Genomic DNA, 27,251 nt, shown 5'->3' on the forward strand with positions numbered 1-27,251 from the left:
CCCTTTTCCTTTTGGCCGTTGTCTTCTCCTCCACTTGATACCGGTTGCGGGTCGCGGTGAAACGGTAATCGTCTATGAAAGCATACGTTGACGGGTTCTTCCAAGGAAGAGGGGAAGACGAAATGTGCGAGTAAATATGTATACGGTCGGGTCGGAGAGTGCTATGGGTGGGCAGCAGTCGAAGTGTGACCTGTGTTTAGCGTGACTGAGATGTTGGAAAAGGTTACTAGTAGGTGGTTATCACCTCTCACTCACTTCTCCCCTTTGTCCCTCATCGCCCGTCACCTCTTTGGTGAACTTATCGCACTCCGTTGTCTCCGCCACTCAGGGATTCTGAGAGGTATTATGTAATATCTCCCTCTTGACTCTTTCGGCCCCGATGGCACCGACTACTTCACCTTTTGTACAACACCAGTCATGTGAGAGATATCTCGATGAGTGAAAGAAGTGCATAAACGCATAAATCGTCCTATTCCCCTGCCTCCTTCCTGCAGCTCCGCATGACTTCGAGTCTCGCAATATGTCCAATGATATGACACATCCCCTTGCCCTTAGCTGTATCAATCGGATGCGATTCAGGCGCTCGTATATCTGCCTGGCAAAGCCCAAACAGAGATGAATGATCGACCACGAGTGGTTTGATAACCTTGTCAGCGAAGGGTTTTCGGGATGTCCGGTACGTAAGCTTCACTCACCAGATGTATGCCCATCATCGGAACATCTTCACATTCATGCCATATCTCTCTTTTTTATTCGCCACTGCCTTCCTTTTCCTTGTCTCCCTGACAACTCCCAATGATACTGACATCTTCCATCTTTGCTTGAGGCTCGGGTACGGAAGCTGTATAGTTGGACGGCTCCTTTGGCCTCGGCAAAACTTTGCCATCCTTATCTCTGGGAGGCCCTTTGGGAGGTGCTTCTGAATTTGTATAGCTCGCCTTTGTCATTGGAGGACCTTCTCCGACCCTGATTCTCTCCATTTCCGCTCCCCGTCGTTCGCTTCTTTTTTTGACCCACAATTCGATATCTGCAATCCTTGGGTCATCGCCGTACTTGCTCATATTGTATTCTTTCCATTCTTCGATCGTTCCAAACGGCTTTCCGGCTTTGTCGCCAAGAAAGGCATCCCGAAGAGCGTTGATACGGTGTAAATCAGGTCCGAAAAGGTCGTCGTCTCGCATGTTATCCAGCAAACGTTGGTAAACTCTCCCATTCCTAACACAATCTGCCAGGTCAGGTCTGCCCTTAGCCTCGTGAATGTCGATAAGGAGTTGCTCTTCTGGTGTCAAAGCGTTGTCTCCTGCAGCCCACTCAGAAGACCAGAACAGACCCATGGGGGCGCAGAATGCCTCGGTCTTGGTTGTAGTGTACGCCCTCGAGAATGGTTTCGAGCGTCAGCTACGAACTCAATACGCTTGTGTTCTTCGCACTCACCACTCCCAATCTAGGACCCCGACCAAATGCCCGTCATCTCGTAGCATATACTGATCATTCTTGTCATCCGCATGCTTGATGAAGAATTCCGTTTCCTCTCTTCCCATCTCTTCATTCTCTTCGATCAACTCTCTCATTTCCAGATAGGCGAGGAAAGTGGCGACTGGATACCTCAGGAGAATACATTGCTGGTGAATGTATTTGAGCGCTAGGTCGACATGGACGAGGTAGCGTTCCTTGTTGGTCATGAAAGGTCCGCAAAAGTAGGGCGGTTCGGGAGTCATCATCAAACTCCCTTGCACGAGAGGCCCTAGCACGGGAGTACCATTTGGGTCTTGACCAGGCATGAGAGAGCCGATGCCTTTGACGTTGAGTCTGATGCGAGACAAAGCCTGGTGATGTTGAGCCAAGTCGGTGATGAAGGTTCGGACTACATCTGTGGCGATCTTGCCGCCTGTCAAAGTCGCGTGACCTTTGATCAATGGGCTTCCTTGGATGAATTCCACGAAGAAGTAGTCGGTGACATCACCTGTGAGGAGAGAATCAGTACATAGGTCAAAAAAATGAAATTGTCAGCTCACTACCTGGGTTCCTCTGGAACAACAATTCGTTATCAAGGAGGGGCGGCATCCATGCCTTAGGCACAAGGACATCTCCTTGTTTGAGGACTTCCATCGTGGCGACCTCACTCTCAGTTATCATCCTTCGCATGTCGGGGGGTGGACGATAGGCATTGGCCAGCCGTGCTCGAGCCACCCATTTGATGCCGTCGTCGAATTCGATGGGAAAATGGATGTTTGTGCCAGAGTACATCTTTCGACCTTTGACACTTTTGATAGCCACGTAGTTGGGAGGTAGAACGATGTGGCAGGAATGACCGGGACGGAGAGCTTGGGCTTGTTGTGCCAATGTCTTTTGATCGAGTCCGCGGATTGTTCGGTCCAGCTGAAGTTCACGCCCAAGTCTTAGCATGAGACGCGTTTTGCAGGAGGAAATTCTTATTTACCATTTCATTCTCAGCAACTATGTAAGCCCGGTTGCATTGCCTTAGTCCCTCCTCACGGTGCTGGCATATGGCTTCGATCAGTTGCAGTCAATGGGAAATTGCCATGGACTCACGATGAGCCAAGGGCACATATGAAAAGGGTATTCTGCATGTGTCGGACATCGGTAGGCGCGGCACACCTCGCATGAAGCAAGGGGACCGAGCACCGTTTCCGAACAACCTTCAAACCCGCATGTGGAGCGAAGCATGTAGCGCATGGCGAAGAAGGTTGTATTCTGCTACAACGACCGACAGAAACAAGAATTTATAGATTGATATATGAAGAAAGGAGGAGGGATTGAAGGACAGCTCAACTGAATGTTCTCTATCCACCTCCATCGTTAGTCTCTGGTTGGCCATAGCGCAAAAGGAAGCTTGTCCGTGCTCCCCACTCCGATCCGATCACAAAGCAAAGCTACACGTTGTAGGCGGGAAAAAAAGCCGCGGCACACAGTAGTCTTCGGGAAATGCTGTGGAACGCGTCGAGGATCTATTCAGATTGGGGAAAGGTGCATGTCACACAGGAGAAAGTACAAGCACACGAGGAGGGGAGATCCTACCCCAATAACTCATCGCAACTCGGGCAAGCGACTCAAATCAAAGGCGACCGATTCTGCAGCACATGTCAAGTGCCTCAGAACAGTCTCGCGATCATTCCTTCTCAGTGTGGCATTTTCTTTTATCCCGAAAAAATCGATCGCTTTCGGATTGTTTCTTGATGTGTAGATCACCGTCGACATGACAGAGATTGAATGACAAGGCTGCTTGGTGCGCAGTGTGTGTATCTGCAGGTACTGCGCCAATGTATACGCTGTCGAAGAGCTGTGACTTTGCTTCTCGCGCCTCGGTTCACGGCAACTTTGTCTTTGTTCCAAGTGAGGCAGCAGCACACAGTCACCTCGGGCTGAATCATCACTCCACTGGGCCTCGGTGAGAAGCAGGGAATGTCCGTATGCTTGTGACCATGGGAGCTTATATATATGTGCAGTGCAACATTGTTTGATGATCATACATTTGCCACTTGGATCCAATACTCAATTCGACTTGCTCACAACTCAGAGCATCCTAACATTCACAGATCTTGATCGCCTCCCAACACTTCAAGGAACTTGTCCAACATGTGAGTGGACTTTGAGCTGCTTTGAGAACGTGCATGACTAGAATACGTTCAAATTGTGCGGATTTAGGTCCTTTGAGATTCCCGATTGCCCTCAATGTGGCGAAGAAGCCGAAAAAGTCGATGAAAATGACACTCAGTTTTATTGTTCAGATTGTATGTTTATCGACACCAAGCCACTAGACGACGATTGCTAAGGAAAAACTCTCAGGCGACACTTATTTTGACCAGGATGATGTTGAACAGAACGAACTCAGGAAATATTGCCCTGTGTGTAATAAAGAGGCTGGAAGTCGTACCGGGGGACGATTTTGTACCGATTGTGAGTTTCCCGACTACCACTGTCACGATTTTCGTTGAACGAAGGGTACTGCAGGCAGCAACGTGAATTATAGCAACAATGATCAGTGAAAGGCAACATTGCTGGCTACTATTGTTGTGCATCCGGCTTGATGTCGGTTGTACAGTAACACAGCTGCCATCGATGAATTTTGACTCGTTATTGTTGCTATTTCGGCTTCAAATCGTACCCGTTTGATGAGTGCTGTTATGTATCCATTTCCATTCAAAGAACAATCAACACAGCAGTAGCACAGTACGCCTCTCCAGTCCCTCTGTGACGACGGATCAATTCTGGACTTTTTCATCCTCGCCATATCTCGTCCATGCCACGTTGAACCATTGTCCCAATGGTTGATACCCCTTCCCCCCCTTTTCCTCAGGAACGCTGCCCTTATAGCATTCACCTTACTCAAATGTATTCCCTCCGGTCGATCATACCTCATAGCATCTTTGATGACGGTGTAAACATCCGTCTCACCAATCATTCAAGCGAGATGTCGTACACAAGCTCGCAATCGAGCAGAGCAACTCCGTTCCGGATGCCAGACATTCCCCGGGTCTATCAATGCCCGATCAAGTGCTTTCTTTGCATATTGCATGAAGAGTACGATCCCAGTCTTCGTGGCGTGGAGGTACGGTCTAGTTTGCTTTTCTTTTGGCAAATGTGGCACCTTGGCGCCGAAAACGACATGTGGTATCTTGAGCAGTTGAGATTGGAGCATATAGTACATCACTTGTAATACACCTAACCGAGTGACTACAGGTATATGACTTCGCGCAATACCGAGACGACGAGCAAATAGAACTCTTTGCACCATTATAAGACAGCATACCCCTCGAAGCTGAAAGGCACTAAGCAAACTTATGCCCCTTAGACAGCAAGATACTCCCACTCGAACTACTCGAAGCCCCCGTACTCTGTCGATGAGGATGTGGAATCGGCGCCGGTCTACCTCCTCCTGACATACTCTTGCCTCCCGATCCTAAAGACGAAGACGATGTCCCCGCTTTTGGATAAACAACCGAGACTCCGCTAGCACCTCCTCCCACACGTCGGTTCACTTGGGATTCATCCTGTACGTACTGAGCATACGACGCGAGCGATCGTTCAGAACGGACTGTGCGCAGCTGGAGCTGCATCTATGGCAGGGAGAGTATCAGTACCGATTCGAAGGGAACGATAGACAGGATGAGCTTGAGAGCAAAAGAAGCGGACTTCACTGAAGCCGCGGCACCAGAGCCAAAGGTCAACTCACGTTCTCCTCGACAATCCCGCTTGTCGACATTCTGATCGAGGTCCTGGATATGGAGAACTGAGATTCTTCCATATCGGTTGCCTCATCATCCTCGTTGACCTCAGTCCCAGCTCGCATACCCCTACTTCGGCCAATGACTGGGACATCGAATTCAGCATCCAGTGCGTTCTCCATCTCATCGAGATCTTGCTGCTCACACACACGTGTCAAAACGTCAGCTTGATCTCCTTCGCTGCGCGATCGAAAGCAAGAGGTACTACTCACTCCTCGATTCATCTCCGCCCTCTTTCTCAACATCTCATGCGTTTCGCGGAGACTTCGCTTTGGAGCACGTTCTGGAGATAGCGAAAGAGTTTTCCCCGCGAACATCGGAGAAAGAGGAGTTTCGTCGATGTCATCCTCTTCGTCAGATTCCAGATCTTCATCATACGCCTGTCGGAAAACATTCAACTCGCCATCTGCTCGGGCACCAGGATGAGCCGTCGGTTCAATGATTGTAAGATGATTTTGTACTCACCCAACTTGTCCAGCCCATCTTCCCTGTCCAGCTTTCTCTTTTTTCTCATTTTCTTGGTCCAGCGTCTAGTTTTCGTGTCGTCCTCATCCTCATCCGAGCCAACAAAGTCCATTCCCTTTCTTTTCATTCTGTGTTGACCCTCTGTAATCTTCCTCGCCTCCGCTTCCCGTCGAGCATCATCTGCTGCCTCGATTTCCCTGGAATAAGAAGTCAATTTTCGGCTGTCCAAAGATGACCCTGACGAGGTCCACTGACCTTGCTTTGGCTGCAGCTAGCTCATCCTGTCTTCTCTTCTCATCTGCATCAATCGCTTCGTCATCGACCAAGCCCTCAACGTAACCATCGTCTTCTCCATCTTCTTCTTCGTCTTCAAGTCCACCGATCGGCGCCCAGCCGTTGTCTTCGTCGCTCTCTTCGGCTTGCTCCTCGACGAGTTTTGATTTTGTCTTCTGTTTCGGTTGAGCAGGACGAGAAGCGGCTACCATCATCTTGTCGAAAGCGGTGGGGTTACGAGGCGGCTGAGTTGGAGACAAAGGGGAGGGCTCAGAGATATCAGGATCAGACATCCGCCTGCGAAGACGGGTGAATGACTCTTCATCTTGCTGTGTGGGACTAGGAAGACCACCAGCTCTGCTCTCACGACGAGCTGTTAGTGGCGTTTGTGCTTGTGATTCCGCTTGGCTTTGACTTTGGCTTTGAGTCTGGGTTTTCCCGTAAGGCGTAGAGTCGAGTCCATCTGGTAAGGAGAACGTAGACCGTCCGCCGAGCTGCCTACGTGGGTTAACGTGGGGGCTTTTCTGAGTGTTCGTGACTTGGGTGCTTGGAAAAGCAGCCGGTCGGGTTTGGGTGAAAAGGCTACGCAGTCAAATCAGTATGCGGCACATGTCGGCCATATGACCCGACCGCGACGATTACTCACCCTTGCTCATTGAGATACTGCCTTTTGGGCTCCTCAACGGTTTGCGCCCTCTCCATAGCAGCGTTCTCCAATTCTGCAGCAATGAGCAGATTGTCTCTTTCCGCTTGAGTCTCCGAGATGTTGACCTGTGGCAGCATAGCATGCACCGGTAGAAGGCTAACCTGATCCTGTGCACGGAGCTGAGCAAACGCATCCTGCAGTAACGGATCAGCTATGTCGCAACTCGAGCTGTGAGTTGATATGCTCACCTCGCCAGAGCTTTCAATCTGAGTTGGATCGAACAGTTGAGAAAAGCCCGGACTGGCACCATGACCCCCGAATCCAGTCAAATCGTTGTTACCAAAGCCGTCTTCTGATGTTGCAGTCTCCCTTGTCACTTGAGGCGGAGCGGTCATCTCGTTCAGCGGTGTACGGCCAATTGTGGCCTTGACAGGGGATCCTTCGTCATCAGAATCGAAGGCCACTCTACGCAAACCTCGGGGTTTCCTCTTGAAGACAGGCACGACCTCTTCCTCGTCGTCATCGGCATCCGGATTGGTTGCAGGTTGCACGTTTTGATTCTCCTGCTCCTCTTGCCAGTCAGTCGAAGCCGCATCATCTGCTGCTTCGGCCTCGCTTTCGTCCCCACTCCACCGTAAGGGCTCCTCTTCCTCATCGTCCGGCACAAACTCTTCGTCATCTTCGTCTTCGTCCGCCTCACTCTCAGGAGGCGTCCTCTTAGTCGCTTCCACCAAAGCTTCAACATCCTGTTCAACTTTACTGGGCAAGCTTCTCACTCTCCCCCAGTCTTCCTCCTTCTTCTTCTGTATTGCTGCCACCTGTTGCTGATGTTTCAGTCTGATTGCTTTCTCCATCTCATCAGGTCTGAGGGGGACGTCGCGACCTTTCTTTTGCCCTGCAGGTTTCGACCCTCCGTTTGCCTGTTTCAACTCTGAGTGACTGAACGCTTTCGCAGCAAAATCAATGTAAGTTTCGCTGACATCTTCGGATCTAGGGCGAGACGGCTTTCCAGCGCGTTGAAGGAATTGTTGTCGATTCTTTGAAATCGCAGGTTTGTGCGTATTCGTCGAAAGAACAGCTTTAGCATCTGGCAAGCGGCGACCGTTAAGCACGGATGGAGGAGCAAGGATGCCGACCTTGGCTTTGACAGGTATATCCTGGACGATATCAAAATCGTCATCATCTGAGTCAGCTCGAAGTGGTTTGATGTTGAGCTGAGCGACCTGTTTTTGCTTGATCATCATGAGCATTTTGTACTCAGCCAGTCTTTTCTGTTTTTCTCGACGAGCATCCTCCGCAAGATCTTTGGCTTTCTCGTTTTCGAAGAAGGCGGCCAAATCCTGCTCGTCATCCCCATTTTCCTCCTCGTCCACACCATCTGACGTCCCAAGAACGACTGCAGGTCGCTGAACTCGTGTGTTCGATAGTCTGGCACCCGGTGTAGGGGATGAAGAACTGGTGATGCCGTCGCCGACCGACGTTTTTGAGGTAGCAGCCGCCAATCGAAGGACAGAACTAGGTGTGAAACTGATGATATCGTCGGGCGGCGTCTCCCGTGCCGGGCTTGTGGTCGGAGAATCATGTCCGAACGTGAGACCGGGGGTGTGGCTTCACGAACTGCGATTAGCTTGCGAGTTCGCCAACGCAGCCACTGTCAACTCACGTAACAGGCTTCTCCTTCAACGCTCTGCCAGCCATTTGTAACCAGGAACTGATCGGAAGTCTTTCGGGCTCTGCCTTAGCAATGGCAATCGGACGTTCTAAAAGGTCTCTTCAGTACCTCATCCAAGCTGTCCATGCTGTTGCTCCTTGGTAACATACCTCGTTGAGCTCGAGCTATATCTTTCTGCATTTCAGCCAATTCCTTCTTGTTCAGACCCTGAAGATGGGGATATTAGCACCTTTCGCGCCGTGCTGGCTCAATAACACATACCTTGCTCAATCTGCCCTTCTTCTCTGTCTTATGAGCTGTATCGTTCGACTCATCGTCTTCGAACAAGTCTTGCAACTTCTCCAGAGCAGAAGACATTGGCGCTTCCTTCTCCGCCTGGTCATCCTCAGCCGCTTTCTTGTCTAGGTATACACCTAAATCCTCCTCGGAATCACTAGGAATCGTGTCGGGGGTGCCACTTCTACTGTTTCGGGGAATGGAACCTCTCTCTGTCCTTGAATCAGGTGTCGGTGTCAGATTTGCGACTGCGCGTTGCCGCTGTTCGACGGCTTCGTCGTCATCATCCGACGTAATAACGATTCTTCTTGGCTTCCCGCTGATTCCGGATCTTCTGACTGGGAAAAGGGTTTCCTCCAATGTCTCGGACGACTCTGCGTGGAGAACATTGGATGGACGGACGGCTGGGACAGGCGATGAGGTAAGAGTGCTTGTGATTGGCGGTGACGAAGGTGGGGGAGAGGTAGGAAGAGTTGTGAGAGAGGAAGAGCTGAAACTGACCCCTAAGGGTGCCTTAGGTACCGCCAGACTGTCGGAAGCGGGCCTCGATTTCAGCTGTGTTAGCATGCGGGGCACGGAAGCACCTGTTACGGTCTCTCCTCTTGCTTCCCTTCGCATTCTTTCCATGGCTCTCTTTGCTTCTTCCAGATCGTCTTCATTTTCGTCCTCGTTTTCAGACTGTTTAGTCGTATCAAGCAAAGCAAGGGAATCACGCCATGCTGAATTAGCTCCAGAAAAGCGATCTAAGAGAGCTTTGGATGGGGACGCTCTCGGGCGGTACACTGATGATGACGATGTGGGCGCATCGTCGGAAGTAGGAACGGGTGGCGGCGAAGCGGGTCGTGCTCGACCGTATGTACGTCGTATGGCTGGTTTGGGTGCCGGCACGGGATTCGATGTTTCCGAGGCAAGGCGAAGGGTGTCGAGTGGATCGGAAGAGTGGGGTGGGAGGGAGAGTGAGGAGCTGGACATGATGGCCAAGCTGGTCTGAAGACAGTATTGATGTACTTCGGTATTTGCAAGTCTTCGACCCACGCTTGGCAAGAAGCACGCGTTGCTACTATGATCACTGGCGGTCGGGGCGTCAAGATGCTAGATGAGTGTAAGGGAGATAGACCAAGGCTCAAGCAGACGGATTTCGTTGTCGGAAGAGCAAAGAGAACAATGAGGTGGGACTCTACAGACCGTGAGGAATAGAAAGTCGATCGCGAATCAAGATGAGTGGTGCGATTGGAACATGAGATTTGTTGAGACGCGTCGTGCAAAAGTCACAGCAAAGGTGGGGGAAAAGTCAACGTTCAGGGATTGTGCCTGATAGGCAGATACCTCAATAATGTCACCCAGATCGCTGTTATCAGGCTCTTCACCTATCTCTCTGACAACACGTGCAGATATGACGCTTCTCATCGACTTGGGCACTGATTTAACAAAGTCATGTTGATTGTCTCTGCTCTCTGAAACCTATACCACACAGCCGGATTGACCGACTTCTAAGATGGCACCCAACGGTACGACACCGACTGCTACTGCCTCCGGGGAATCATCGAAACCCCGGACAGTGGCCTCTGGGAAAGGCAGCGACGACGCACACCGACAGAAGATCTTGGTCGTAGGGTGGAGAAAGTGAGCTGATTGTGGTCTGGATTAGGGGGTTGTTCCAGCTGACAAGAGAGCTGCAGGGCCGGCAAGACATCATGCATCAAGACAGTGTTTCAGCAGGTGCCTGCAAGAGAGGTCCCGTACTTTGGAGTGACGCAGAAGATTGAGAGGGTCAACTATGAGTGAGTGTGGAATTCGCTTTGCAAGAATAGCGACGCAGCTCTCTTCATAGGAATCGCTGTCAAAGGAGGAACGACTCTGACAGGCTGTACCTCATATTACAGCTCTATTGTACCTTTACAGATCTGGGACACCCCTTCTAATTTCGAGCTGGACCAGCTCGACGTCCCGCTCAGCACCTTCTCCACTATCGTTTACGTCCTTGACATGCAGGCAAGTCTTTCAGCAGAGAATGATTGAGCACTGCCAGTGAGCTGATTTCATGTCTCAATGCCATTCATAGCAAGACGACTCATACCACGAATCCATCCTAAAATTTGTCCATCTGATGGTCCGAGCTTACCTTGTCAACCCTAATCTCCGATTCTCGATGTTCATCCACAAGGCGGAAGTGCTTTCCGAAGATTACAGAGGGGAGAACTATGCGGAAATTCAACGAGCTACAAGTGAGGAGATCGAGGATTTCCCTTACAAAACGCTTCAAACGTTTGCTCCGAACCTCGACTTCGATGACCCATCAACTATATCAATGATCATCAACCAATTGATTTCGGATGTCAAGTTTAGTATGACAAGCGTACATGATGTCAGCCTGAGAGATGCTTGGAGTAAGGTCATTCAAGGAAGTATGGAGATGCTGGCTGCTGTAGAGTCTCTGTTACTGGACTTCACTTCGGTGAGTGGGTCAAGCGCAAGTGCACAAGACTAGCGGAAGGGAAGCTCGCAGCGTATTGATGGTCTCTTAGCACTCAAGCGCAGACAACTCGTTTTTGTTTGACATCAGGAGTGGGGTTATCCTGGCTACAGATAACAGACATAGGACAGACGATCTTTCCGAACAGGTGACGGAATATCTGTCCAGTTTCCTCCAGTTCAGAGAGCTTTACAAGTGAGTCCGAATCTTCTGATCATTGGCGTACCGCACAACTACGGCTCACATATGCTCGTAGACCTCTTACTCTGCAAAAAGCGAACGGCGTCAATGGCCGGGGCGACAAGCAAGCTGAGACTAATGCACAAGAAGACGGGGAGGGGGAAGAGGAAGACGGGCCAAGAGGATGGTGGGACGAGGAAGATCCCGACGAGCCATGGATGACACAATCGACACGTTTGTTGCCAAACACCACGCTATCTCTATGGCAATTCACACCGTGAGCTTCATCTCGGGTATCCCATGGGACTGAACCTCGAAGCTCACAGCGTTTTTCGAGTATTCAGGTATCTGGCTTTGGTGGTTCTGCTGCGAACAGAGACATGGCAAGCAAGACGTGGCACCATAGAGTACAACCTCACGTTCCTGCGGCAGGGTGTGCGAGAGATCTTACAGGTGATGTAGAATAGTCTTGTCCAAATCGCAGCTTTGCTCAAATGTTCGTAGGGGAAGCATCTGTTTGTAGACTTGCGTGAATACCCAGCATTGAATTGTATATATACAGTATGAAGGGGTGTTAACATCGTTAATTTGTTTGGTACCGCGAAATCAGGTCAACAGATAGCGGTGACAGCCGCCAACATACCGCGGTGTAAACGATCCTCCTCCGCCATGTGTCCATTTGGTCAATCATCACATAGTCCAGGTGTACACTCTCCTCTTAACAGACAGAATCAAGAGGTAATCCAGCCGAAGGAGTTGCTCAATATGGCCCAACAACCGCCTCTCACCGTGACGGCCAGCAGCAGTACCGCCCTTACCGCCCACCAAACGAATACCAACCCTCTCCAACCAGGCTCATTCCGGTCCCTCCTACCTACACTGAATGACATCTTGGCGATACTGAACGACCAGGGTGACTCAGCCGAGAAGATCTTACCTGCTCAAGCTTCTGAACAAGTAGCACCCAAGGTGGGTACCATCGTAGTCTCCTTCCTCGTAGCGTCTAAGGTGCTGATTCAATTGGTTTCTGTGTAGGCTCGAGAGTTGACGAAAGCGATCGAGGAGATGAAGTCTGCTGCGATGGGGATACCGGGAGGACATCTGTCTACTGAAGAAGTGAGGAGGCTGAAAGGTATCCTGGAAGAAGAAGGGGAGAAGAGACGGTGAGTGAATCAACCTACGTGTTATCAAACGAGTTCTAGTTGCGAAAGAAGGGCTGATTCGGACGATCTTCGCTTCTCCACCTCCCATGCGTGAATATTTCGCCATCTCCCATCATCCTCATTGTTTGCTACCGTCCTCCTTCTTCGCTTCTTCGGCCGGCCAATCGCCATCTCCCATCATCCTCATTGTTTGCTACCGTCCTCCTTCTTCGCTTCTTCGGCCGGCCAATCGCCATCTGTTCATGAGATCAGCCGGACACTACGCGCGTTTGAAGAGATGGATATGCCAGTATTGGAAGAATTAGGCCAGCGGAGTACGACAGTGGGCGTGGATGGCGATGTGGATGGGACAGATTCACAACCGACTCCGACTTCCGGACTGCAGTGAAAGGATTGTAACGGCAGAGACAGCGCCGGAGGGTGGTGGCCAGGAAACCCTCTGTCGGTCGGCCACACATTCGGAGCAAGTTATACCCAGCACATAGATACCCCTTGCATTACTTATCATGGTCAACGGTGATTGCCACCGCGTCACTGTATCTCATCCCCTGGCACCTCGCTTGCCCATCTCTTTCCCTGTCTGCATTGCTGCATTGCCGCATTGATGTCACCATCCTAGCGATCGTGGACGTAGTGTTCATCTCCACTTGATACCTGCCGGACAGCCCGACAGGAGCGGGATCAAATATTTCACTCCTTTGCCACCAACAACAAGTATTATACCTCGACTTTCAAACTGATCCTTCTTTCTTCTGTCCTTTCATCATCCGTCAATCCCAATATCGACATAAACATCACATCAATCTCAGTAGCTCAGCACGAAAATAACTCGTCCTGATGCCGTAGCTCGTTGTGTCCCACGTCCCAATCGTCGGCAGAATCGAAATCGATCCGACTCACGCTTCTCCGACCATCTCTCTTTCCTCCTTCGTCAGCTCTTGTGATATTGCAAATGTCACATTACGAGCCGTGCTGCAAGCCATGCAACGATACTACTGGTATCAGCTTCACTCTTGAGCGGGATCCCGGAGGATGCTATGCTTGCCCGTCATGTGGACGAGAGGACTACACCGTCACGAGTGCCCGAGCGTACGTGCATGTCACAGCGGCAGGAATGATAGCGGACGAGGGTGGGAGTTCGACGTCTCGACAGACTGAATGGGAGTACCTCGAACACAAATTCAAGGTGAGTCCCTTGATCTTTGGATGTTTTCTCGACAGAGAGAATTATCGATCTGAGGCATCAAGCTGACGTACGCACGGTCCCTTGCCATTCGCAGCAAGACGCTAAAAGCATCATGAACCACTTTCTTGGAATCCCGGATCCAAGGACCAGTATCATTGGTATACCCGGTAACGACCTCTTGTCCGGTGTTGAGAAGTGGTTCGAAAAGATGCGTGAAGTCGAGAGAGAGTACTATGGCCGGAAGAATCGACTTCAGAATCCGAACGTGAAGAGGCTCAGATACATGATCGCAAGCGCTATCAAGATGTCTGTCCAGGAGAGTGTGACCATCGTAATCAACAATCGTCTCACATCCATTGGAATCAAACGAAAGGGTACTTGGACTCCCGGCTTCACAAAAGGAGATTTCAATGTGCCTAACGTGAGATTGGAAGTATTGTTTGTGAGTGCTTGGTTTATTCCCGGTGCGTGTCCAGTGCTGATGCTTCGATGTCAAGGCACGCGCGAACAGTTCGGTGGAAGGTAGCTTCACCCATCTTGGCGATTTCCAGAAGCTGTCGGCGCTGCATCGCCGGTTTACCAAACTTCTTCACAATCCCTTCGATCCTCTGGAGTCAACACTTTTCGACGTCCTGCAAATGTCTCAGCGGCTTCGTCAGATCGTCGAAACACCTCATGAGCAACGAGGGTCACTTCTCCTGACTCGACCATTATGGCTGACCAGTCACCGTGACTGGAACGAACACGACTTTGAATTTTTCGCGCACCTCGATTGGGACAAGGCACTTCGCTACGCCTATCAACTGTATCAAATGCAGCGAAGCGTGTATCTCTGGGGAACACATACTTCACCCGCTGCGGCCATCGCCCTGACTATCTGGGCGATGCAAGCAGTTCAAGCAAGTGTCATGCCACAGCGTCACTCCATAATGCAAGAGCTGGGAGCACCATACGGTCACAAATATTGGACGGCAGGCGAGAGAACTAGGGAGATGCAGAACTTACTGATAGCTTGGTCGACGTCTATCCCTGACGCGGGTTTGCCATTTCCCGTCATAAGACTTCCCCCAAAGGGCGGTCTAGGGGACGGTCTTAGTGGTTACAACGGTGACAAGCGAAGACCTATACCCGACAATGACATAGCCGCCACAGTCGCCCCTGTCATTGCGCAACACTGGCGGACGATCCTACGCGCGAGATGCAGGACCAGGACAGATACGATGTCAATAGACAATGAGCTTTGGCTCTCTAGAAAGTTATTCGTGATCAGTGCTGCTTGTCATGATTCCCCGGTCGCTTCCGCAGTAGGCGATTCGCAGACACGTACTAAGGCGAAGAAAAAACCTTCCGGAGTTCAATCGACCAGATACAAAAAGAAGGCGGATGAGGCCAGTTTGGAGGTTGCAGATTTCGAACCACTCCGTCGAATTCAAGCTCAAGCGGTCTCTATCCCTCGAACCGCCACCAGTCTATCTCGTTCGTTTTCCAGCCGGTCCAGTTCAGCCATGGGTGTCGATATTCTTCACCCTTCGTGCGCCTATGCGCAAGGGACCAAATTCGTTCCGCCACCGGAAGAACCTACTGTGGAGGACTTGTTGGCTGTGCGGGACGCATCTTCGGATGAGGGCTCGGAGCATGGCAGTTCTGAAGATGAAGGACCATCCGGGGTTGCCTTGTCGGCCTTCCAGATAGGCCTCGCCGGTGCCACCAAAGCCCAGACACCCTTCGCTTTCACTATAGGACCTAAAGGATTCAGCATCGAAACCCAAGACCATGCCAATCAGTCGACTGTGCGAAACAAAGCAGCATTCAAACCTCCAGTCGTCCGATCGATCACCGGTATGCCGTCGACTTCGAGCCTGGTTTCAAGTGCGTCGTCCATCGGATCGGATTCCGGTGCTGGCTCCGCTTCCGAAGCAGAAAGAGCCATCCAGCCACAGCAAGCGCGGCTTGCTAGCCCTCTTTCGTCTCAGTCTGGCGCGACCGTCTCGAGGTCACAAAGCCCCTTACACGCCTTCAGATCGTCCTCGCGGGGACTTTCGCCTGCCTCTACCTCCATTATAACGGCGACCGTCGTTAACGAACAGGATGATGCACACGTCGGTCTTTTGGTACGAGAACGAGAGGAGTATGTCAGGTTTCGACCTCGTGTGTATGTAGGTTCCGGTCAGACTGTCGGAACAGAGTGCGAGCAGTATATCTGGAAGTGGGTGCGCCGGCAAATACAGAATGGATCCATGCCGGCCAAAATCACCGCGGAATACTTGCAATCGATCGGCATACGCGGAGATCCAAGGCGCATTGATCTTGGACCATGGGTTGAATCGAACAAATCGAAGTGGTCACCAGTCGAATCTCTTTTACGAGCCGGAATCAAGCCGAAAGAATTCCCACTCCAACATATCCCGCATTCTGTTTTGTGCCTCAGTCTTACATTAAACAATTACGGGAAAATGTCACCGAATGGCGGTGGAGGATACGCACCCATCGGTCAAACTATCGATGACAAGCAGTTGGATAGGGAGCTGAGTATGCTTTTCGTTGCGGAAAGCGGTGAAGATCTGGCCTCAGCGTTACTGAGCGAAAAAGAAAGCAAGGCTAGAGAACAGTCTTATCGCCGTGCCAAGATCTGGCTCGGGGATGACGAAATGGATGTGCTGAGCCAATATCAGCGGAAGAAACGGCCACCACCTCCTGCGACGTCATTCACTGACGAGAAGGAAGACGAAGAGCTGGTCGAATACGATTACGAGGGCGAGGATAACTGGAACGAGGACGATGATGAAACGGACACAGTAGCATCGACCGGATATACAAGTGCCGCCACTACGCCTCGCGCCTCGACACTCAACCTCGACGACAGAGACGACAGAAGGGAGGCTCGACATGACATTCATCGACTTCGGTCGACAATTCGACATTCAGGTCTCCGAACGAAGAGCGGAGATCAGATGGAAGCGCTTGTGAAGGCTATTGGCGATGGAGAAGATGACAACGAAGATCCGAGGATTGCGGAAGCCATGCTTGAGGGTTTGAATTGGTCAGACATGGGTTTTGGAATGGAGATGGAAATGGATGGTGAGGAGGATGGACGCGAAGGAAATGTGTCAGATGGAGAGACGGTAAGCAGAAAAAGAAAAACGGGCATCGGATCCGAAGGCGGCGTCGGAGAGAGACCAGTGAAGAAGAGCAAAAAGGCAAGTGACGCGGCCACGAAAAGGGCTGGGAAGAGGAAGACTGTCGATTCGAAGGAATAGTCGAGATAAAAGAAATGGAAGTCGCAGATTGGCAAAGCGGACGGAACAACCGGGACTTGTAACGAAAAGGAGGTCCAAGAGTGACGAGACTCCTTTTCTCTTCATTCCTATCTCTCATGACGAGGTAAGGCGACTCAGCATAGCATCAACGTAGGGAAACATCATTAGCAATCACACAACCGACTATACGTAGTTGGTCTCTGTCAAGATTGTTCAAATATTTTGTAATGTGATCTCTGTATATATCCTCACCTATTGTATTGTTCAGATATAGCTCGTCGCATGTGGTCCCAGTCGAGCATGCATAGCAATCCTGCTGTGGCCATTCTGGTCTCGATGCATATCTGGGAACGAAGCATCAGACGAGCGATGTCTTCGTTTGTGGACAGATGGACGGACAAAGGTCGTGTGCATTTGTCCTTTTGTGTTGGTTTGTGGACAGATGGACGGACAAAGGCCGTGTGCATTTGTCCTTTTGTGTTGTTGTTGTTGTCGTTGTTGTCGTTGTCTCTCTCTGAGTGTGTGTGTCTGAGGATGGTTTGGGCCCAGACCGAGTCGACAACAAAGGGAAATCCACGTGGGGAGGAATGGACATCTACCACCATTACACAAGGGTATACAAAATTGATATTTCATCACACAGTGGGAACAGGACATCCCTTCTGCTTGTCTGTGTGTCTTTCATGACCGTGACCACGGGAACATCACATCGTTTGCCACTGGATAGCATCCCTTCCAAGAACAATCCATCCAACATGAAGCGACAAAACCGAGAACGATCGCAACAACGAGATCAATAACACTTGATCCTCGCACACGACACGAACAAGACCATCAAGCTCAGGTTTCGGTGTCCTTTTCTCGTCATCCCCTCTCTCTCTCGACTGTTCATCACGGACGTACGTACATCTTCGAAGCGGTAAATACTCCTCCTAGTAGGGCACAAGGAACCAGACATCACTCAAAACACAGTTTTCGCTTTCTTTTTCTGGGAGCCGAGCCGGAATCAATAACAAAGAAACAAGACGCTCCTCTCCCCACAATAATCAATCGATCTGCTCGCTTCCTTTCTCATTCAGTGAGGTGGACGACCCAATCATCCGTTTCGGATCATCCCATCCACCGCGTCACCAACCGGGGGAAACGGTATCGGTATCGGTGAATGATGGCGGCTACTATTAGACCTTCACCCGTCCCGACGCCGCCAACATCAGCTCCACCTACTCCACCAAACAACTACCCCACCTTCCCGAGACTCTCCTCTCCGTCCATCCAACGAAATGCCTCAACATCGTCTTCCCGCTCGACCACGACTGTGTCATCCACATCATCTGTCCAGGCAGCGCCTATGCGACCTCCTCCTATCGAGACCAGCACAGCATCAACCAGTCAGTCGCAAATACCCAGTCGAGCACAGAGCGATAATGAAGCGGACATTCAATCTCCTCCGAGAACCACAGCAAAGTATGATGGACCGACTCTGAGTGGATCCGGAGGTAGAGGTGGTTGGGGTCGGAACGGACCTCGTGCAGGTACTAGCGGAAGGATGATGTCTCCTCCAGCAATCATCACTTCGCCAGCAGCCTCTCCTCCATCCATCATTCATTCGTTCACCTCGAATAGAGCTAGACCTTCGACAGCGGGCACCATCACGACTGGAACTTCCCCTACGACTCCTCGAGCTCCTCGATCATTTGGATCACAACAGGATTCCTCCTCGCCAGTCTCTACTCCTCTCCGAGTGACCATTTCCATGGACCCCATGGACAACCTATCGCACGAACATCATCCAAATGGAGCTTCGTTCAGTCTTGCTGCTGGACCGAGCTCTCCGGTTCGAGGTCGACCAGGAACGCTCACCACACCTTCATCGCCCACCATGTCAATGGCGCCCGGTCTGCAAAATAAGCCGAGAACGTTGAGCGTGGATGCCGGACCGCACTGGAGCGATAGGAGAAGCATGTCAGCGGAAAGAGAACGGAGACAGAGCCAAGTGTCGACTCATTCTCACACCAGCTCATCACAGTACAGGAAGCCGAGCATCAAGGATTTTGTGCTTGGAGAAGAGTTGGGACAGGGTAGTTACAGTACAGTAAGCTGCTTGAGGATCACCCGTTTCGATAGACGACAGCTGATGACACGACACCCGCTATCAGGTCTTTGCTGCAACAGCCGCGTCTACTTCATCTACGAACTCTCCCACTTCGCCTCGTCCACCTCGCAAGTACGCCATCAAGATCATCAACCAGCATCATCTGGTCCAAGAGAAGAAAGTGAAATACGCGATGATCGAACGTGATGCTCTCGTTCGTCTCTCCACACCTCGGCAATCTACATCTCCCACCGCTGCACGAGGCCATCGACGTGGGCTCTCTTCCTCTTCTTCTGGTGGTTATGGTCCCACTCAAGCTTCCAAGCGAAAGTCTACTGCAAGCTTGAATAGTCCTGTTGGACCACCGACTGTCAGGAAGGATAGCGCAGCAACGGTCACGGCGGCGGGCGGGAGAGATCGATTGTCAATTGTTACGACTGATAGTACTGGTTCTTCCACATCACCTGTACTGTTGAGCGCTGCTCCCTTGTCGCCCGTGGCGAAGAACATGGCCGGTAGACGACCTTCGCGATCTGCGGAACCTCCAGAGATGGTACCGGAGCAAACGGAAACTCTCGTCACGGATGATGAAAGCAGAGGAGTAAGATCCAAACCCCCTTCTCCAGTCAAGGAGGAACCACCTCAGACGGAGATGGACACGAACACTCCTTCTCCACCTCGCGCAAGCAGGATGGATGATTATCCTACTCCTGGCTATTCAACACCTGATATTCAAGGCAGTCCAAGGATGGGCGGCGATGCGAGAATTCCGAAAGACAGAGAAGGGGTGAGGGAGAGAGCTCAGACTCCGAAGAGGAGGAGACAGTCGCTTGCCCCATCAGAGCGGTCTGTCAAGTCTGGCTCTGGAAAGCCTGGACAGGCTCATCCCGGTGTGATTAGGCTGCATTCAACTTTCAACGATAGCACCTCGCTGTGTGAGTGGTATCAACGTTGGTCAAGAGTCATCGTGTTGATTGGTGTACGTGCAGATTTTGTACTTGACCTTGCCAGTAACGGCGAAATGACAAGTCTCATCCGAAAAGTAAGTGGATAGTTGCCTGTAAAGACCGAGCACAGCTGATCGTGCTCCATCTGCAGTATGGCTCTTTCGACCTCAATTCTGCACGATATTACGCAGCTCAATTGATCGATGTCATTGAGTTTATGCACGAAAAAGGTGTGATCCATCGAGATTTGAAGCCCGAGAAGTGAGTTGCCTGCGGACTCGCCCTTCGATTCAGCAACTAATGCGCAGTTCTCTAGCATGCTGCTGGACGATGAAATGCGCATGAAAATCACCGACTTCGGCAGTGCCAAGCTGATGAACAAGGATGGAGAGCTCCAAGAAGACGGAAGGAAGAGATCATTTGTCGGTTCGGCTGACTTCGTCAGTCCAGAGGTGTTGAGGAATGAACCTGCTTCGACAGCGTGAGTGCGACTTCACTGACCGCGACGAAGCAGGTGCTCATATAGCGAACCGACGCAGATCCGACATCTGGGCGTTTGGATGCATTATCTATCAATTTTTGGTGGGAAAACCTCCATTCCGAGGGGCGACAGATTACCTCACCTTCCAGAAGATCTTGAAGAAAGAGATGGAGTTTCCGGAGGGATTTGACGAGGATGCAAAGGCTCTTGTGGATCTTGTCCTTGTAAGTCTGCAGTCCTTCATTCCATATACACACTACGCACGCTGACATCTCTCTGTCCTTCAAGAATCTTGACCCCAACCTTCGACCGTCAACTTCCGACATCAAATCACACCCTTTCTTTGCTCTCACAGACTTCTCGACGATCTGGACTGTTGCTGCACCGACCATATCAACCGGTCTCAGGCCGCCTGTCGCCACACTCGCATCTCTGGATCCCGCCTCTGATATGTGGGCTGTCTTTGATGACGAGGTTTCCGATGGCGGTTTCGAGTATGACCAGGATGAAGAACCTGATTCCGTTGAAGAGCGAGAACGTGCGAAAGAACCTCGCTTCGATCGACATGCTGCTGAACACGCTGTTCATCAAGTCGATAATCCTGGATCATCCTTGACTTACAATCCAGACGACGGCAATCACGTCGACCTTTCAGAAGCGCTTGATCCTCCTCGACCTGCCTATGCGCAGGAAGCGCAACAAGAGCAGGACAGGAGAAAATCGAGAGGATGGTCTCACGGTAGTTCCAGCTCTGGAGGAAACCGATCGGCCTTGACTGGCTGGCTGGAGACGATGCGTATCGGAGGGAATGGAGGCAGTGGAAGTAACAGCCTGAATGGTATCGGACACGGTGTGAGGTCGAACCGGACCAGTCGGACTAGTGTGAGGAGTGAGGAAGTCAGGACCATGATGGGCAGCCAAAGCGGCTTAGGTCTTGGAAGGAACAGTATGGAGCAAAGGGCGAATGGATATGGAGGCGGAGGAGCGAACGGCAATGGTATCGATTACCATGACAAGTGGTGAATGGGAAAAACGTCGTCTGCGATTGTCTTCGGCGAGAGTCTTCGCTGATGTCTCCTCATTGTCTTAGGTCGTCACTTCTCTTAGCCAATGAGCAAATCATCTTCACATCTCCTATACTTGCCAGGACCTCCTCACCTGCGTTACATCTCCCATCATTCTTGCTTCCCGCCCCTAAACGTCGTCAACTGATCCTCACTGACTTCCCGCGACTTATCACTGTTAAAGACGAGACGAACCCGGGACATGCACGCGGTGATTCATCAGGTACTCAAGGAGGAGGAGCGGCAGGGGAAGACGATGTTTCTGGGGGATTGAGAGTAAAAGGCGAATGTGTGTTTGTCGTTCGACCCTCTGGAGCGACGGGTCTTTCAACGGGAAGTGGAGGTGGTGTACCAGGAGCAGGAGTTGGAGCCGGAGGTGTGACGAATAGAGTCATTGATGTTCAAGAGAAAGGAGGTAAGGGATTCGTGGTGCAGACTGTGAGTTCATCGTCTCCATTGAAACAAGTGGCACGCTGATTGTTATTGATGGAATCGTCTAGGCCGGTACGACCTTTTGGTATACTGCTGAAAACACAGAGATGAGAGACCGGTGGTTGGCAGCTGTTCGTAGGGTGACCTGAGGGACTTGGATATCTCTCACTCGAATGTCAAGATGGAGAAGGGGCGATTGAGCTTGAGAACGGGAAGAGCGAAAAACGGATAATCGATCCGGCTGGCAAGTTCTGAAAAGCTCCGAGATGGAAAAGAGGAACGGGTGGATGGACATGATATGAGGAAGAGACGAATCGGATAACTAACTCATCTCAAAGGAAAGGAAAGAACATCGCATGGGAAAGGTTCGATATATCGGGTAATCATTCCGCATTGTACAATTTTTCAATTAGGATACGAAACCAACATATTGGCATCGAAGAACCACAGCACACGCGAGAGAACTATAATATGAATATGCATCCTGTAATCTCATGCTACGTTGGCCTCGCCTGACTCCAAGCCCCACCCACCTCACAGCACCAACCTGGAACAAAGTGGACGGAAACCACAACCGAATTGATCCGAGTCCGTACTGCCTAGTCCCTCGCCACTCCTCTAGCCATCAGACCTACCAACTCCCCATTCATCTTCTCCCTCCTCACCTCCTCCTCAACTTCCTCATCATCGTCATTACCATCACCGTGAACATCGTCGTCCTTCAACCTCAATTGTTCAACATCACTCTTTTTACTCGGTGTAGTCTGGACAGTTCTACCTTCCAACACCCCGTTTTGAGCCATATAATACACAGCCAGATCTTTCTGACTCCTGTTTAAGGAAGGTACGAATGATAACGTCTTGCTGGAATCTTGGATGATCGTTTGAATGGATAACAATAGTGAATATCCAGCTTGGCGAATGATCGAAGACGGTTCGTTGATTGCCTGTGCGCAGCAAGACGGGACACAGCAACGAGTCGATCAGTGTGTTATCCTTGAATCCTTGAATGGAGATAGGGGAGCCATCAAAGGTGTCTTGTCGTTTAGGAGGACAGCTCTGTGGACAGGTCCAAGAGGAAAGATGGGACTCACGTTTTGAACAACCTCTCCTAACGTTTCACCCTCAGCTTCGACCACCGCATCTGGCAGTCTCAAAACACACAGAGCCATGCTGATCAACCCAAACAGATATCCCGAGTTTCTCAGTCTTTGCTCGGGAGTCTCTTTCGATGGGTTGGAGAAGGACGAGTTTGACATGCCATTCGTACTGTTCTCGTCGCCAGCACCAGGGTGTTCCGAGAGGAAAGTCTGAAGTGACGACCGCAGAATGGTTAGAAAGTAGATCGGTTCAGAAATCTGGACGAGCAGCGAGATGAGAGCGTTGGTTGACTCCAAGACCTGCATTGATGAACATGCATGAGTCAAACCGTTTTTGATCTTCGTTGACTGCGAGAATACACTCACATATGGATCGTGACTCGCCCTGATTCGGAACAGAGCGTCGCACAAGTTCTGTTCCTGTCCGTCGAACAGCGGCCACTGATGCTGCACCAACTCCCATAGCAGTACCAAAGCCTGCTCTAGAATGACGCGCTCCTGTATTCATGACAGCCTGTCAGCAACTACGGTGTGATATCGCCTGTCACGACAACACACCTTATTGGGGGTCAAGAACGCCCACAGACCATTCAGGAGCCGCCCAGACAGATCAGAATGCAACCATATCTTTTTCTTATTCTGGATTTCTGCCTCGTCCAGCTCCGCGCCTGGATCGTCCACAACTCTTACAGGATGAGATGCACTAAATAAGGCAAGTTTTTGAAAATTTCGTAGCTCCGGTTGCCCGGTTTCAAGCGCTTCGAGATCGGGGATGATCACGGAAGAAGGGCCAGCAGCTGACGATTTGAGTGGTGTAGCTTTGTTCATCACTAATAGTCACTCGCAGGTCATTTATCGTCACTCGGCAAGCAATGGATAGAGGCTAAGCACTTACATTCCTGCCTTCTGCTCCACCAAAGTCGCTCGTGTTTCCTCTGTTGCAATTTCTCCATCATCAGCGGTGTGATCGCCCCAGGTCGTGGAGAATCTTCCCAAGCCCTTCTACCTCCCAGGCCGTTCGTCGGAGTCTCGTATAGATGTCCGTTCGCGCCATCGTTGCTAGTACGCGCGGGGGTGACAGGTGTTGTCGATCCCTCACTCGTTTGCAGCCGAGTACGAGCTGAAGATGAAGGTTTCAGGGCCTCCTCTTCCGTATACTCCATCAACTGTTTAGCTGCGGATTCCGCTTGAGCGGCCTGAGCTCGCACCGCCTCGCCCACAAGGTCATTTGACATCTCTCGACTAGGGCTGCTCGCTGTGTGGTTCGAAAAAATTGTTGCACCAATAGCCTCTTGTACCCCAAGTCCGCCTGAATTAGGCGATCCTCTCTCGCCGGAAGGGCTGGATGGAGGCTTGCGTGACGGCTGCGGAGTTCGCAAGGCACGACCAGTGGATGAAGATTCGCCCATCAATGCCAACTCCGACCCAATGTGTGCTTGGGGGAAGGTAGATGATTGTCTTAGTGGTGAATCGCGACTGGTCGGAGAACCTCTCGATGCTGTTTGTGGACTTCGAATGAGACTGGTCGGACGCGATCGAAGATCCTGCGGTGAACCAAGCTGGGTATTGGGGACAGGTCTCACGGCGGTCTTCGGAGTAGGAGTTGCTGGAGTAGGAGAGGATTCGCTTATCAGTAAATCTTTCGATGATGACTCTGGAGAAGTGATGGATCTAGCCAGATGGGTCGGTTTTGTGGGATGGTTGGAAGAAATTGACAGCCCGGTCGAAGAAGTGGATCTCGGGAGCCCTTGTTGGATACTCGGTGAACTCGGTACAGGATTTGACACTATTCTCGGTGATTCCTGAGCACCTTTACCCGCTGCCAATTCTGCCGCTTTCGCCTTTCGCCGTTCAGCCAGCAAGGCGCTCATCGTGCTTGTGGCCCGTCTAGCAGGAGGCGCCGCATTAGTGGGAGCTGCGATCAAAGCTTCGTCATTCGGCTCCCTCGGATTTGCCTTCTCCAGCTGTTTTCTAGCCATTCCATCCAGTCCATTGAGGATATCCCCTGCTCGCTGAGGCCATACCAGATGATAACTCCAGAATGCTTGTCGAGCCAGATCTCTAACAGAAGGGTTTACATCTGCCAGTGATTTTTTCACCGCTCCTTCTAGCTGATCCAATAGACCAGGTGTAGTCTCGATCTGGTGTCTTGCTTTGGCGCCGTGGATATCAATGAAGGTTTTCAAATGACCAGCACAGAAGTGACGAGTTTGGACATTCTTTTCTCCTACACCAGCCGCGATGTGCGAAATGAAAACCCGAGGGTGAACATTCGTGTGAATTAGGACAGCAGTGAGTGCGTTCTGGGAGCGATCGGCGATAATCTTCTTGGTGAATCCGCTGCGATCAGATGTCAGCAATATTGTCAGAGCAGTATCATTTGTGACAAATGCTTCTTGAGACTTACGACATCTTTCCAAGAATCGGTAGGAAGAACTCGACGAACTGGTCAAAGCTTGCACCCAGGTTCTCGGCCAGCTCCCGGACGAGCATGCAGGTCTGTTGTGCGACGGTCGTTCGAAGACTCATGATCTGTGTAGAATATAAGCTTCATAGCTACACTGAGAATGTTCTCGACACAGCTCACCGTCTTGGATATACCTTCCGAAATTCCTCCCTTGAGACCAGCAACAAACGCCTCGGTGTACTTGACATGCGCTTGCCCTCTCAACATTCCTCTTATTCGGACTACACTCTTTTCTCTCAGCGCCCAGTTCTGTTCTGTCTCTTTGCCCTCGAAGTGAGGTAACATCGATGCAAACTCGTTGGCCAAATCATGCGGACTTGCAATCTGGCGGTCAAGAACGTATAAGCAGATGACGTCGCTTGTCCATCTGGGGTAAAGACTACTGCTCACATAAACGACTTCAATTTCGTCTCCGCCAGTAGGTATAGCTGGTGTAACAACCCCCGACCTCGCTCCGTTTTCAGACGGGGTCTCGGTCTCCAATGCAGGTACTAGAGCAGGGGTGGATCTTCCCGAAAGGGTACCGCTCGCAGTACCGCCACCGAGAACACGAGTAATGATGTTGTCCGCTATGGTTTTCCTAACATTCCTAGCTAAGAGTAGCTTCTTGAGTTCTGATCGAGCAGCAGGCGGTGTCGAACTTGGTGAGAGCAGAGCGACAACGGTCTATACGTGAGCACAAAGTCATTTGTTATCAGCGTGACAGACCGTCGTCGCCGATCCGTATATCGAAGCTCACCTCTCTAGCTTGATCTCTGACACTACCATCTCCATCTTCTAACAGATCGACCAAGACTCCCAACCACGATTTTAGGCCCATTTTACTCCCCACTTCTCTCCTCAATCTGACCAACGCCTTCATCCCTTCCACTTTCCCTCTCCAACCTTTGCCCGCCATGACTTCCTTCAGGTATCTTTCCCATAGCCCCGAAAGGGTCTCTTTCTCTTTCCCTTTACCATTTGTACTTTGGCCCAAACTCGATTTGACGCTCAAACCCGAATTGGTCGTGGTACCAGCGGAAGCGGAAGCAGAAGGAGTTGCAGTCATTGTTGATGCTGACGCTGGTGCACCTTCTGCTTCGTAAGCTTTTTTACCGAGGAGGAAGACATTGGTCGTCGCAGCGTCGCGTATACGATCTTTGGGCTCGTTCAATCTCTCAATTATGGCAGGCAGGATCTGTAAGAGGGCCAGCCTGAGATGAGAGGGTGGTAAGTGTGGTATGAAGAAAGGGAGGAGAGAAGTAAGCGTTGAGGAATGAAGAAGTGGATGGGAGTTTCGAACGAGTGGAGGAAGTGTGAGAGTGATAGCGTCGATAGCAGCGTCGGGCAGCTGAGAAGTTGAGTCAGCAGCAGTCACATTCGAGGCAGTAGGAGAGGCTGTGAAACATGTCGAACGCACTGATGAAACTTCCTCAAGCTGGAGACCAAAGAATTGAACGATATCAACTTTACGATCGGTATCTGGGTCATGCCAGTTCCACACATATGAGCCTTTGAGCGTCGAAACGAAGGATAAGGACTCGTAGCTCACCTGCCGCTTTCAGCCTGTTGAGAGTCGTCTCGACCTCGCCCTCCGTCAACACCTTTCCTTCAAACACCATTGTGGAACCGTAATGACCCCACTAGGTGGATTGGAGTTTAACGAAGATGGAAAACGACTTTCAGGTCAACACTGCCGCGACGAGAGCGACGCTGTAGTAGATATTGCTGTGGGATTGGGTACCAGCTAGAATACCGGGAGATGTATCGAGCGAGTGAGTTGCGTTGTATGTTTTGTTGTTGATCTGAAGCAAGAAGCTGAGAGTGGAATGTATGTTGATTGATGCCAATT

At 51.0% G+C, this 27,251-nt stretch overlaps 7 protein-coding genes across 7 annotated transcripts; 4 read left to right on the forward strand and 3 right to left on the reverse strand.

Moving 5' to 3' along the window:
* Positions 1-469: 469 nt before the first annotated feature.
* On the reverse strand, positions 470-2,697 carry IAR55_000774 (uncharacterized protein; the record flags this gene model as incomplete). The annotated part of the gene is made up of 5 exons (XM_066943907.1): positions 470-595; positions 807-1,374; positions 1,435-1,963; positions 2,016-2,379; positions 2,620-2,697. 5 exons carry the CDS (start codon positions 2,695-2,697, stop codon positions 470-472), a joined length of 1,665 nt encoding a protein of 554 aa, XP_066805108.1.
* Positions 2,698-4,790: 2,093 nt separating this feature from the next.
* IAR55_000775 (uncharacterized protein) lies at positions 4,791-9,550 on the reverse strand (the record flags this gene model as incomplete). The annotated part of the gene is made up of 10 exons (XM_066943908.1): positions 4,791-5,078; positions 5,195-5,383; positions 5,459-5,652; positions 5,712-5,908; positions 5,967-6,566; positions 6,631-6,824; positions 6,879-8,238; positions 8,294-8,390; positions 8,452-8,509; positions 8,564-9,550. The coding sequence occupies 10 exons, from the start codon at positions 9,548-9,550 to the stop codon at positions 4,791-4,793; spliced, it is 4,164 nt and encodes a 1,387-aa protein (XP_066805109.1).
* Positions 9,551-10,073: 523 nt separating this feature from the next.
* On the forward strand, positions 10,074-11,693 carry IAR55_000776 (uncharacterized protein; the record flags this gene model as incomplete). Its single annotated transcript, XM_066943909.1, has 7 exons — positions 10,074-10,201; positions 10,258-10,359; positions 10,462-10,570; positions 10,641-11,033; positions 11,104-11,246; positions 11,308-11,508; positions 11,576-11,693. 7 exons carry the CDS (start codon positions 10,074-10,076, stop codon positions 11,691-11,693), a joined length of 1,194 nt encoding a protein of 397 aa, XP_066805110.1.
* A 303-nt stretch (positions 11,694-11,996) lies between these two features.
* On the forward strand, positions 11,997-12,782 carry IAR55_000777 (uncharacterized protein; the record flags this gene model as incomplete). Its single annotated transcript, XM_066943910.1, has 3 exons — positions 11,997-12,200; positions 12,267-12,394; positions 12,647-12,782. 3 exons carry the CDS (start codon positions 11,997-11,999, stop codon positions 12,780-12,782), a joined length of 468 nt encoding a protein of 155 aa, XP_066805111.1.
* A 564-nt stretch (positions 12,783-13,346) lies between these two features.
* IAR55_000778 (uncharacterized protein) lies at positions 13,347-16,837 on the forward strand (the record flags this gene model as incomplete). The annotated part of the gene is made up of 3 exons (XM_066943911.1): positions 13,347-13,580; positions 13,675-14,022; positions 14,078-16,837. 3 exons carry the CDS (start codon positions 13,347-13,349, stop codon positions 16,835-16,837), a joined length of 3,342 nt encoding a protein of 1,113 aa, XP_066805112.1.
* Positions 16,838-18,002: 1,165 nt separating this feature from the next.
* On the forward strand, positions 18,003-22,002 carry IAR55_000779 (uncharacterized protein; the record flags this gene model as incomplete). Its single annotated transcript, XM_066943912.1, has 9 exons — positions 18,003-18,929; positions 18,994-19,864; positions 19,919-19,971; positions 20,028-20,137; positions 20,193-20,357; positions 20,416-20,581; positions 20,646-21,376; positions 21,448-21,859; positions 21,922-22,002. The coding sequence occupies 9 exons, from the start codon at positions 18,003-18,005 to the stop codon at positions 22,000-22,002; spliced, it is 3,516 nt and encodes a 1,171-aa protein (XP_066805113.1).
* Positions 22,003-22,452: 450 nt separating this feature from the next.
* On the reverse strand, positions 22,453-27,021 carry IAR55_000780 (uncharacterized protein; the record flags this gene model as incomplete). Its single annotated transcript, XM_066943913.1, has 11 exons — positions 22,453-22,800; positions 22,948-23,253; positions 23,320-23,451; positions 23,512-23,783; positions 23,849-25,293; positions 25,361-25,485; positions 25,541-25,744; positions 25,811-26,086; positions 26,160-26,750; positions 26,820-26,881; positions 26,952-27,021. The coding sequence occupies 11 exons, from the start codon at positions 27,019-27,021 to the stop codon at positions 22,453-22,455; spliced, it is 3,831 nt and encodes a 1,276-aa protein (XP_066805114.1).
* Positions 27,022-27,251: the final 230 nt, after the last annotated feature.

This window comes from Kwoniella newhampshirensis, chromosome 2, assembly GCF_039105145.1.
Source record: "Kwoniella newhampshirensis strain CBS 13917 chromosome 2, whole genome shotgun sequence".
NCBI lineage: Eukaryota > Fungi > Basidiomycota > Tremellomycetes > Tremellales > Cryptococcaceae > Kwoniella > Kwoniella newhampshirensis.